This window comes from Trichosurus vulpecula, chromosome 1 (genome assembly GCF_011100635.1).
Source record: "Trichosurus vulpecula isolate mTriVul1 chromosome 1, mTriVul1.pri, whole genome shotgun sequence".
NCBI lineage: Eukaryota > Metazoa > Chordata > Mammalia > Diprotodontia > Phalangeridae > Trichosurus > Trichosurus vulpecula.
Genome location: NC_050573.1, coordinates 20,104,431 through 20,117,239, shown reverse-complemented (window position 1 = coordinate 20,117,239; position 12,809 = coordinate 20,104,431). Strand labels below are relative to the sequence as shown.

At 44.4% G+C, this 12,809-nt stretch overlaps 1 protein-coding gene across 1 annotated transcript in view; it reads left to right on the top strand.

The window, feature by feature from the left end:
• The window catches only part of GRK3 (G protein-coupled receptor kinase 3), a 181,814-nt gene that overhangs the window by 153,585 nt on the left and 15,420 nt on the right, over positions 1-12,809 (top strand). Inside the window, exons 14-18 of the mRNA XM_036755351.1 lie at positions 2,344-2,410; positions 2,807-2,907; positions 5,421-5,487; positions 7,103-7,198; positions 12,195-12,357. Coding sequence (XP_036611246.1) covers positions 2,344-2,410; positions 2,807-2,907; positions 5,421-5,487; positions 7,103-7,198; positions 12,195-12,357 — 494 coding nt within the window. The remainder of the gene's footprint in view (positions 1-2,343; positions 2,411-2,806; positions 2,908-5,420; positions 5,488-7,102; positions 7,199-12,194; positions 12,358-12,809) is intronic.

Below are 12,809 nucleotides of genomic sequence, written 5' to 3'. Positions count from 1 at the left end.
GCTGAATCCAGTGAGATGACGTTCAACAGGGATCATGCACAGCCTTGCACTTGGATAGAAACAGTGTAGCTGTGTAGGTCTCAAATAGGAGCGGTGACTGCAGGCTCAGTGTGACTCTCTGGGATGATGTAGCAGCCAAGAAAGCTCATGCGTTTGGTGTGCACCAAGGGAGGAATCGCTTCCAGGAATGGAATCAGTCATGCTCTTTGCTCTCTGCCTTTGTCAGACCACACCTGGAATATCAGGGTCATTCTGGGCACCATACTGCAAAAAGGACCTTGATAAACTGGAGAGTGTCTGGAGGTGGGAGACCAAGATGGCGCAGGGCTCAAGTCCCTGTCGTGAAAACCAAATCCTGTTGATTCTACCTTTTCATCATCTCCCTCTGCTCTGACTCTGCCCCCACTCTGCAGGCCTTCATCTCTCACTCCTAGATTATTGCAAGAACCGCTTGGGGGAGGAGGGGTGGTCTGCCTGCCTCAAGGCCCTCCCCTCTCCAGTCCATCTTCCACTCAAATGCCAGAGTGATTTTCCTAAAGCACAGTTCGACCATGTCATCACCCTACTCAGTGGCTCCCTATCACCTCCAGGATCATAAAACCCTCTTTTTGGCTTTTAAAGCCCTTCACATCCTGGTCTCTTCCTAACTTTCCATCCTCCTTACACCTTGGTGAGTATGTGTTTACATACATACACACATATATAACTATGTACATAGATACACATGTATACATATCTGTATCTCCCTACATACATGTATGTGTGTACATAGTTGTTTGATCCTTGAGGGCAGGGACCCCTGCTTTTCCCTTTCTTTGTATCTTGGCACATAGCATAGTGCCTGGAATATTTTTGTTGTTCATTTGTTCAGTCATGTCAACTCTCCGTGACCCTGTTTGGGGTTTTCTTGGCAGAGATACTGCTGTGGTTTGCTATTTCCTTCTCCACATTTTACAGATGAGGAAACAGAGGCAAATGGGGCTAAGCAACTTGCTAGTAAGTGTCTGAGGCCAGATTTGAACTCCAGTCCTGACTTCAGGCCCTGGCACTCCCATCTTCTGCACTACCTAGCTGTCCCAAAATAGTATAGTAATATAATACTATATTCCAGCTACCTGGAATATAGTAAGTGCTTAATAATTGCTTGTTGACTTGTTGTTGACTATATAGGATTACTAAGGGAATCAATTATATTAAAACACAATTATCAAAATGTTTTAAAGACAAGTTTACGAGCTGGTCATGATTCTAGCTCCTGGGATGACTGAGGCTGCCGGATCTCGTTAGCTTAGGAGTTCTGAGGTTTAGTGGGCTAAAGCAGATGGAGTGTCCACTCTATGTCCAGCATCAATCAGTATTGTGAGCCCCTGAGAGTGGGAGTCTTCTAGGTTGCTTAAGGAGGGTTGAATCAGTCCATGTCAGAAAGGAGTAGGTCCAAGTTCCCATGCCACTTAGTAGCAAGATTAGGCCTATAAGCATCCTGGACAAGATAGGGAGACCCAGCCTTTGAGACCAACAGAAAACATACCCAGATCTCAGATTAAGAAATCCCTCCCACCTCACCCCTACCCCGCCATGAACTCAAAGATCCCTTCTTTGTAACTCATGGCTTCTCTGACCTAGAACAAGATTTGGTCAATTAACATCAAATAATTGGCACTTCTTTGAAGGAAAAATGACTTAGTGCCTCTCTCCTACTGAACATTTTTTTCTCTGTGGTAATAGATATCATGGTGGCTGTGCGCCATTGTAAGAAGGTAATTGGTGATCAGGAATACTTATGTGACAATATATAAATGGGAATCACTTTCGTTGTATTTGAAGGGATCTTTGCTACTGATGTTTCCCACTTGTTTGATAATTATATTATTATCTTGTCAAGACACTTTTAACTGGAAGAGCTCATTATCTAAATGATCAGAAGTCCTAATTCAGTTTTAAGAATACTTCCCAGAGGAAAAGTGTGAATATTTTCACGCTGGAAGTGATAACTTGTTCCACATTGTTGTAAGAGCTCTTGATTCCATGTTTCTGAATAATGGTAGCTAGCATTGGTAAGTGCTTTACAAATATTATCTCATGTGAACCTCACAGCAACCCTAGGGATAGGTGCTATTGTTATCTCTGTTTTACAGCGAGGTAAGGCAGAGGTAAAGTGACTTGGCCAGGGTCACACAGCTGGTAAATACCTCCAGGCCCAGCTCTATGCATTGTACCACCCAGCTGCTAGTCATCTTTTGAAGAATGTCACCAAATGTACATTTAGAAAAGATGAATCCAGCTTCATTGGCATGACATATTCTCTGGTTCTAAATATGATTCCAGTCTCATTTATTTCCACAGTCACAGCCCTTTCAGACAACACAAAACCAAAGACAAGCACGAGATCGACCGGATGACACTCACGGTGGTAAGGGCATCTGCCTTGTTTTCTGTGCCTGTCTTGGGCAGCTTCATGAGAAAGAGGGAAATAGAGCTCATTTGAGCCCACAGGGAGCTGGCATCCAGAAGGGAGAGAATGGAAAGAGTTCTTGAGGGGATTTCTGAGACCGAGGTGGATTGAAAGGAGGCCAGACGACAAAGCACAGTTGGCTAAGGGAAGAGGACGGTGCAGAAACCAAAGCTATTGTGACCTGAATGATTGACATATAATAGCCTACTGATCGTGATGTTCCCTTCGAATCAATATGTATTCCGGAGCTCCCCAGTGGCCACTAGCATGCTTCTCCATTCATGCCTTTACCTGTGGCCTGTACATTGCTGCTTGTGCCTTACCTCCATTTATCACACTGCCTTTTGTCTGTAGAATGTGGAGCTTCCAGATGCATTTTCCCCGGAATTAAAATCCCTCTTGGAAGGATTGCTACAGAGAGACGTCAGTCAGCGACTCGGCTGCCTGGGAAATGGGTAGGTGCTCCTTTCTCTCTGCCTTCTTGTCTGCGTGACTCCTCAGCCTCTGCAGTGACTCGGACTTCACCAACATTGGTTTTAGTCACTGCTATGTCCTGTGTCTGCTCTGTTGTCAAAGACCATAGGTCTCTGAAATGGCCACATAGCACCTCGTAGGCTCTTGGACTTTCACTTCTATAATTCAGCACCAATAGATCTCATTTCTATAGTTCTGTCCCAACAATGCTGTGAGGTAGGTAGTACAATTCTCTTCAGTGAGTATGAAATACTTGGCTGCAGGCCCAGCAGTGGGGGAGAGGGAGAGGAAGGGGAAGAGAAGAGAGAAGAAGAGCAGGAGAAAGGGAGAGAGAGAATGAAAATCTGAGTGAATGTGACCCTGAGGGGGCCATAGGGGAGTTCAGAGGCAGTTTGGGGGAAAAGCGAAAGGAATTGAGTTTTGGACATGTGGGGGTGAGATGTCTTTAGGGCTTCCATTTTGAAACATCCAGTAGTCAGTTGGTGGTGTGAAATTACAGATGAGATGAGAGCCTAGTGCAGGGGTGGAGAACCTGTAGTCTCGCAGGTGACCTTCTAGGTCCTGGGGTGCAGCCCTTTTGACTGAGTCCAAGTTTTACAGAACAAATCCTTGTATTAAGGGGATTTGTTCTGTGAAGTTTGGATTCAGAGGACTGCACTTGAGGACCTAGAGGGCCACTGTGGCCTTGAGGCTGCAGGTTCCCCACCCCTGCCCTAAAGCGACATACACAGGAAGACACACAGAGATGTCTGAGCCATCTGCATATAGTTGATAATTAAATTCATGAAAGTGGATGAAGTTACCAAGAAGGGGTACAAACAGATGCCCCAGGCAGCATGTGGGAGGGAAGGGGGGAACGTGGACTGTTAGGAGGAATATTGTGGATGGTCCAGCAAAGGGAAGAGGAGCGGAACAGCTAGAAAGAATGGGAGAGGCTTGGGCATGTTTTTAGGCATCGGGGAAGGATCCAGGAGGGAGGAAGAGATCAAAGATGAGCAAGGGGGTGATCCCTGGGGGGCAGTCTGCTGGAGAAGACAGGGTGGTTTGGCCCTAGGGCACATGTATAGATTGGCCTTGGACCCAGAGAAGGGGCTAGAGCCAGGGAGCAGAGAATGGAGGGCAACACAGGAGCTCCTGGAGACAAGTGGGAGGCCTGCTGTGAGGGGAGGCAGGGGGTGATCTTGGAGGTTTCAGAGGCATTTCTACTGGGCTGCTCCTCCCAGCACCTCCTCCTTCCATCCTCTCCTTGTCCTTGCTTCTCCTGGGGAGAACAGGGGTCACTGGCATCCCCAGGAGGGCACAGGCTATGGTCTTCTACATAGCTTTGTACAGAGTTACCATGTGCTGTGTACTGACCACTGACTGCCTGCATACTCACCATTGTTGGCAAGAGGGGCCCACACCATCCGCTCTCCCCCATTGCCTTCACCTCCCCTCCTGCCTGGGCCTTCTCAGCTGGCAGCTGCTCCTCACCAGCCACCTATAGTAGCTTCTTTGGGCCTAATGGGATTTGCAGCTTTTTATCAACTTCAATCTTTGCATCAAGATTTCTTTGAACCTGATGCCCTCCCCTGAGCTCCCTCTTCAGGAATCACTTCCTTGTGTTAAGCCACACAGCCCTCACCCCTGCTGGACTTTAGGCCTTCCTGGCGACTCTTTCCCTCCCCTAGACATGAAGCTGGATGATGACTAGCTCTCCCCTCTGGGAACCCTGAATCCAGCCTTTTCTAAGATTGCTTCCTGTACCGAGTGCTGTGATCCACCCATAGTCCAAGCTGGGACCTGGTCCTGGCCCCAAATGACTGTACTGTGGCAATTGAGTCTTCAGCCTGACCCATTCAGAATCCAGGCCTAACTGTGCTTAGGCTTCCCAGAAGCACCTGCCATCAGAGGATCTGAGGCTTCCCCTGGCCTTCTGGGCTCTGGCCTTGAGGGGCAGCCTATGGCCGACTGCTTCTGCCATGGCATGAGGGCAAAGGGACTTGTGAATGAGCCTCGTTCTCACTCTTCTCGTCAACCTCCCTTTGTCATCACTGCAGAGTCTCTCACAGATCTCCAAGGTGGCTCCCACAGCCTCTCTGTGCAGCTCGGGCCAAGGTACCAAGTAGGGCAGCTGCACACCCCTATTCCTCTGCCCATGGGACGAGCCCAGCATCCTCTTACTTCCCAGTGTTCCTGGTGTGATTAGCTGTTTAGGAAGTAGTTAAAACAAGTTACTGATGGCTTTGTTCTACATTTCAGTCATTTCTGGAAGTTCTCCCCCTCTTTCCTTTATGCCAGCAACAACAAGGAGGAGGAGAGCTAGAACTCCTCATAGAGTGCCCCCCCCCCCCCCGCCACTGTCTGCTGAGAGGAGGGAAGGCCGTTGCAGGATCAGAGTGGGGGGTCTCTTTATTTACCTTTGTTGTGGTCATTGTAGAAGTGGTTTTGGTTCTGCTTATTTCATTCTGACAGGCATGTTTGTTATCATTAATACTATTTATTTTTTCTCTAGTGCAGAGGAAGTAAAAAGCCACATATTTTTCAAAGGAGTCGACTGGCAGCATGTCTACTTGCAGAAGGTAGCCAGCCCGTTGTAAGACCCCGTCCTGTTGCTTTCTCTTGCTGTGGCCCCAGCCATGGAATCATGGCCTGATGGAGATTGGAAGGCACCTAAGCCACCCTCCTCCTTCCACTTTAGTGTTTCTGGGCCTCCCTTCCTTGTCTACCATTCCTCCATTTAGCTTTTTTTCACGTTCTTGAATTCCTCTCAACACTTCAGGGGCTGGGATCTCCTCGATTTGTAAGAGGGCAGAGACAATCCAATGTCAATTCCATTACATTTAAGGCAATACTAAATTTAATGAAAAATAGGGCAAAAAACCCAACCTTTTTTTAAAAAATATTTTCTCTTACATTTGAGTAATTATATTTTCCAGTCATGTATATGAAATGGTGAGTTAGGGAAGAGAACTGAATCTAAGAAAGCCAATTTTGGCCTAAAATAGCCATAGAATTGAAATTGAAACCCCTTTCAGTTTGTTGAGAGAAGTGCTTCAGTTTGTATGTGGAGAGAAAGATTGTGTTTGCGTGTGTGTGTGTGTGTGTGTGTGTGTGTGTGTGTGTGTGTGTAGCTATTTCAGTCCATATAGAATAAATATTATATCTTTTAGAATTGACTTCTGTCTTTTACCCAGCATGACACCGTGTAATACTGGCACCTGAAACCATTTTTAATGTGGATAATGTTGAGCCTTGTTGTTTGTGAGCTTCATTAATATTAATCATTTCATTAGAGCTGGAACAAACCTCTAGAAATCACGCAAATTATGATTTTGGGGAGTTCTCATTTTTCCAAAGGACAAAAGTCTCTGCAAAGGAAGACAATTTAGGTTTATAACATTCTGGTAATAATGTTGGCTTTCATATAATGCTGTGAGGTTTATAAAATGCTTTCCTCACAACTATCTGGTGATGGTATGTAGGGCAAGATATCCTTGTGCTCATTTTACAAGCAGTGAAACTGAGGCACAGAGGTTAAGTGACCCACCCATGTTTACACAGGTCATCATGTTGGAAGCGAGGGCTTGGGCTCAGATCTTTTCACTCCAGTCCCGGTGCTTGTTGTCACCCTTTCATAATGGCCTTGACAGGGTGATCTTGGAAGCACAATTTTTCAAAATGTCATCTACTTAGAATTGAGTTAAGAGGAGCTTTCATGCTTGATGTCTCTGCTGACCTCCTTGTAATGGAGGCTCCCAATTAGGTGACATTCAAGCTTATGGCGTATGTAGCAACTGCATTGTCTCTTCCTTGCTCTTCTGGAATAGATATGATTCTGAAGAGAACATTTTGTTTTATTCAGATCTGTAATCTCAGGGACCCAGTAATTTTTTTTTAAATAAAAACTCTGAAAACCAGTTCATTTTTAAAATATTTTCATTGAATTCTCTGAAGAGTAAGATTCTTTTTGTTGTGATCAGAATAAGCAAGTATAAGAAAAAATGCACATGATTATTTTCAACTTAATACTTGACACAATAGATCTCATCCTGAAAAGTGTTCCTTTCTGTCGCTACTTGGAAAACCTTGATGTGATATCCCCTAACTCGTCCCCACTGCCCCCCACCCCAAAAAAAATGCATATGCCAGAAAGCACAGCTTGCTTGTTGTCTTGCCCTGCTCTGAATTTTCCAGTATCCTCCACCACTGATCCCTCCCCGCGGTGAGGTAAATGCTGCAGATGCTTTTGATATTGGCTCATTTGATGAAGAGGACACCAAAGGCATTAAGGTATGCGCTTGTGTGACTTATTCTTGTTGTTTTAAACTCCAGGGGAGTATGTCTTACTATCATTACCATTTGAGGAAGTGTTAGCCTAGAATTGAGAAAGAATTCTAAGAATGGATATAGTACGTATTCATTTTTGATGAAATTCAAATACTCTTAATTTGGATTATAGTTGATTGAAATAAAACCTCAAGTGTTTACAACACAATAAACCCCTGCAAATGTGGGACCTAATTTGTTATGGGTAAGCTGTCAGTTATCAGAGTTCTCTTTGATCTTTAGTTTTCTCAGAGTGAGTTAAGATCAAGTACATAGTGAATTGCTGGGAATCATTTTGGGGTTGTAAATCACTACTTTAGGTTTAAGTAGTCACTACTTTTAATATATTCTTCTGAATTTTTGATACTTTCATATTATTATTTTGCAAGTACAGTCAAGACATTATTCTAGATAGTGAATCATAAGAGAAAATGATGCTTGTTAACATTTCTTAGTAAAACTTTGTCACTTAGTACCAAAAAAATGATCGTCGGCCACTGTGTTCTCATTTTGTACATGTTTACTGGCTCCATCTGTCCCCTCCTAGATAATCAGGCTCACTTCCTTACTACCTACGAATAAGGGCTCTCCTGACCAACACCATTAGATTTTGCAAGGTTTTTTTTAAAGGTGCAATGGTACAGGGAAAGTCCAAGCTAACCAGAAGAATGCCAGAGATTACCAGGGGCCAGTAATGACCCCTACATGTGCATGAGGGTGAGAAAGAAGCTGAGGCAGAAAGCCAAGCCCTGTCCTGGAGGAAACCTGAGACTAGGGCCTGAAAACTGTAACATAGCAGTAAAGGATCATGGTATATACATGGTAGAGACTGAATGTGTCAGCAAGTGAGTGAACATCAATAGAGTTTTCCATAGATGATTTAGAGTTGGAAGGAACTTAGCCTTCTAGTTGTGTGTCTCCAGAATGTGTGTCTCTGGAAGAGCCCTCACTCCTGGGCTGACTTCCGCTTTACATTATCTAATCTCAACTCTGCTCTCACTGCTGAAAAGCAGTCCCCTCCCCTCCTAATCTCATCTCTCTCACACTCACCTAGGAGCTGTTCTACATTTCTTCATCTCTCCCCAATACTTCTTTACCAATCCCACTCCTTCCCTATCAGTACCTTGCCTCCTAATAATTTACTTAGAAAATATTTGCCATCGATTGTGAGCTGTTTCTTCTCTCCTATTCTACATCTCAGAACAGCTCCATGTCATCCCTCATCCTCTCTTCTCTTGCTCCAGTCTATTGAGGTGACCTTCTCTTTTTCTTTATCTGTTTATACCCTGGATCCTACTCCATTTCTTGGGGCCCTGACCCTGTGATCATCTTCCCTCTCTTTTTTTCCTAATTTTAAATCTCTAATTATTCACCAACTCCTTTCTTGCTGTCTATAAACATAACCTGGATTTCCATCCTTTAAAAAAAATCTCTTGACTCTAACTTGATCAACTTATCCTATCACCTGCCTTTCATAGCTAAATTCTTAGGAAGGACTATTGATACTTGTGCCTTTACTTCCTCTGGTCTGATGTAATTTCACATTCATTAGTAATGTGGCTTCCAGCTTCACTACAGAACTGAAATTTCTTTCTCTAAAATTACTGAAAATCTCTTTATTTTCTAAGCCTATCACTAGGCTGTAGCTTCCAAGGAGCAGGGAAAGTGTCCCACTTCAATTTGACCTTTCAGCATTGTATTCAGAGCACCTGAAATTCTTGAGAAGATTGTAGTTCAGCACTTGGACAGCTCCTCTGTTTCATTAACATGACTTGCTCATCTCTTCCAATAAAGCCTCTATTGAGGAGCTAGCTGATTTGCTGAAACCCTTTCATTCTGAGATTGCCCAGGTACAGCAACCCTTGGCTCTCCATCTGCTGTCTCTCAATCTCACTACTTACTGACTTTTTATGCCACTTCTTGTATGTCAATCATTGTGGGAGGCAGTATGGTGTAATAGGAAATGCACTGGACTTAAGTGGGTTGGGATCCCACCATTGTAAGGCATACAAGACATTTAAAAGATCTATTTTTGTGTCATGGAACAGTTTAGGGTTGTTGAAAGCACTGAACAATTTCCAGTATGCAGTATGATGCTCTCTCTCTCTTTCTTCTTCAGTTCTAGGCGTAGCTCATTAGCCACAATTCCTTTGTACACATACACCCTCAGTGGATGGCTCATCCAACATCATAGCTTGGGCTGGACAATAGACTGTTTTTGTATTTTGTGTTTTCGCAAAAGCTCGTCCTTTTTAAGTGATTGTGCAGTCTCACTGAAGATTCCCTGGCTCTTGTTCTTAACTGGCTCTGTGATCCTGAGCAGCAACTCATTTAACCTCTTGACATCATAGCTTCCTTATTAGCAAAATAGAGTGAACAACACTTGCAGCATATTCTTCCCTCCCAGGGTTGTCATAAGGCTCATGTGAGAGAGTGCATGTAAAGTGCTTTGTGCACCCTGGATCACTCAGTCTGTAAATGGCAGCTTCATGGCATCAGCACAGTATAGGACAGCTGTATCTTTAGGAGATCCAACTTCCTTCTGGATCTGTGCAGGTTAGGAGCTCCTTGGAATGGAGAACCCTGTGGATGCCCAGTTGTTGCTTCTGTTGAGATGGTTAATCAGAGAGCTGCCAGGGTCCTATGTGTGGTGCTGTCCGTCCAGGAGAGTTATCTTCTTTTGGAGGAGTCTTTAAAGCCATAATGTTTTGCCTTTTTTTTTTTTTGTTAGGAACAAACTGTCTGATCTTGTATTCTATGCATCTTTCACTCTCTTGTGTGACTAAAAATGTGGCCGCTATAGAAAATCATTAGGAGAGGCCAGCCTGTTTGCTGCTTTCATCAAGGATACTATTGAGAGGGTGTGTGTGTGTGTGGATCATTGGCATAAATATCTCATTGAAATGAAAGAGCACTTCAGAACCTTGAAGAGAAGGCCAGAACAGAGGTCACTAATTTTTGATGTCTCTTCTGTCACCTTTATTTTAAAATAATATAATTTATTTACTAGGGAGTTGGTATTTTCCCTTCTTTCAGATATCTTTTAAGTTGAGCCTTTAATCCTTTCAAAATTGTGTCACTTCTAGGAGCACAGATTTCATCTGTGTTCACTTGGTTTGGCCCAACTGTTCTTACCAACTTGAGTTTTATAAATGCTGCTTTCACTTCCTCATTATGGCACATCAGGAACTGAAGTGTTAAGAGTCCAGCCAGTAATGACTCCGTTCTTGTTTATTAAAATAAATTATTATTACCAAAAATGTTGGCAGATTGGGTACTCTTTTCATCTCTTTGCTCTCTTCCTTCCAATTTCATCTGCAAATACTCTTGGCATAATCTAGCTTAGTTGGGTCTCATTCCAAGCTTCCTGTAGGCTTGTTTCCCCCTCTATTGCATTCATTTTAGCAAAGCCTCTGACAGAACTTCTCATCTTCCTTCTGTAGTAAATATGGAGACCTGCCCCACCCCTAGTAGTCATTAACGACTCAATGTCAGATGAAGGAGGGTCTCCAGTGGAGGGAGTACCCCAGGTGGAGCTTTGTTGACTGCAGAGAGCCTGAGTTTGAATTGTGTGAGCATCAGGATGGGAACCACTATGTGGTAGCAAAAAGACATTTATTGAAAGGGATAGAAGACAACCAAATAGGGCAGTTCCCACTAAGCAGCAGCCGGTGATGCTGGCAGGATCACAGACTCATTGGGATGGAGGTTTCACTAAAGCCAGTCAAGGAGATCTCATTCCTCTGAAATCCATTTAGGTCTGCCCTTAGTCATGCAGCCCAGAGCATCACTGAGGTCATGTAGGCAGCTGTTCAGTGGTCCACAATTGGTCATCGGGCACCTGGGCTCTTACAGTCAGGAAGTTAAAGTGGACATTCTCTGGCCGAGCAGGTGTTGCAGATAATTTTGTGGGCCAGGTTTAGACAGTGGTCCCTCTGGAAGAATCCAGATAATTCTCCTGAGATCTTTTGGAATCTGGCCTCTCTCCTACAGCACTGTGTAAACTACCCTTCCCAGCATTGTGCCAGCTGCAACTTTAATAAGCATGCAAGCTACACCTTTCTCCAAAGAACTGTTAAACATCAGGGGGCTGGTAGGAGACAGAGAATTTATGGAAAACTTTACACACAAAGACAGGTTAAATAAAAGGTATCCCTCTCATGGTTCTTTAGATTTAGACATGAAGGGTGATACCGTAAGCAAATTAGGAGAGCAAAGAATAACTTACCTGTCCAGTCTATGGAGAAGGGAAGAATTTAGAACCAAATAAGATGTGAAGACTATTACAGAATGTAAAATGGCTAATTTTGATTATATAAAATCAGAATCAGTTTTTTAAGCACTATATTAGTTTAAATCAGGATATTCCAAGACCTCAGGGTCACTGTTCTGACAAAAGAAGTCTCATTAGCAGAGCTACTGCTCCAGAACACATGAGTTAAAGGAGGCTTTTTCTCAAGTTTCTCTAGCCCAGACTCTCAGTTTGCAGAGTAAGGTAACGGAGGCCAGATATGATGAGTGGCCACCCCAGCTTGTGTGGGCAGGCAAGCAGTAAGTCAGGCCTTTTTACCTCAGCGTCTGCCTGTGATTTGAGTGTTCTTTCATGCCAGGTTTGTCACAGCTGACACCAGGCTGAGGCTGAAGCCCGGAGTGGGACTTTCTGAGTAGACAGTGTTCCTACCAGTAGTTTCTGTTTTCTTGGCAAGTTTCAGTTAGTTCCTGTATCTGGCCCATGCGGGCTTCTGATCAGTGGAGATCTCACTGGCTTCGAGAGTACTTTCACTTTATCATCACCCTGCATCCTTTCAGGGCTTTCTGCATGAAAGGTCGGCCTGAGCTTGTGCTGTGAACTGTTAGGGAGGGAGTCTAAAGGGCACATGTTAGAGCTTTGGAATAAGTCACAGTCCTCAGGGGCACACACCACTGTTAAGCATCTCCATTTGTTTTTTATTACAATTAGCTGCTAGATTGTGACCAGGAGCTTTATAAGAACTTCCCTCTGGTAATATCCGAACGCTGGCAGCAGGAGGTGGCCGAGACAGTCTATGAGGCTGTAAATGCAGACACCGACAAGGTCGAGGCCAGGAAGCGGACCAAAAATAAGCAGCTTGGCCACGAAGAAGGTAAACTCGGGGAAATAATTTATCTCCTGAATCGACAAAGCACTCCTGTGGTCCGGATTTACTCATCTGAATTAGCGCAACTTCTGCTGAAATGGCTTGGGCTCCCACCCCTAACTCTCAGACCTTTTATCTCTCATTTACTCAAAAGGAATATCCTGATGCCTGGTGCTGCCTCCAGTCTTCCCCAAGCCCTAAGTGCAGAGGCCCTGGAGCATTTTCTCAATGTGCAATTTCAGTCAGTCCACTCCTTGGTTCAGAAACCTTCTTGTAGCTCGTTTGCTTCCTCAATAAACTCTAGACTCCTTAGCTGGGCATCAGAGCCCCCACCCACCCCCAGATTGGCTCCATCATAATTTGCTCATCCTGTCTCCCACTGCTCCTTACACCGCCACGTGTACCTGATGCTCCAGCCACATCTTGAACATGTCCCTGCCCTAATGGCTGGCATGCAG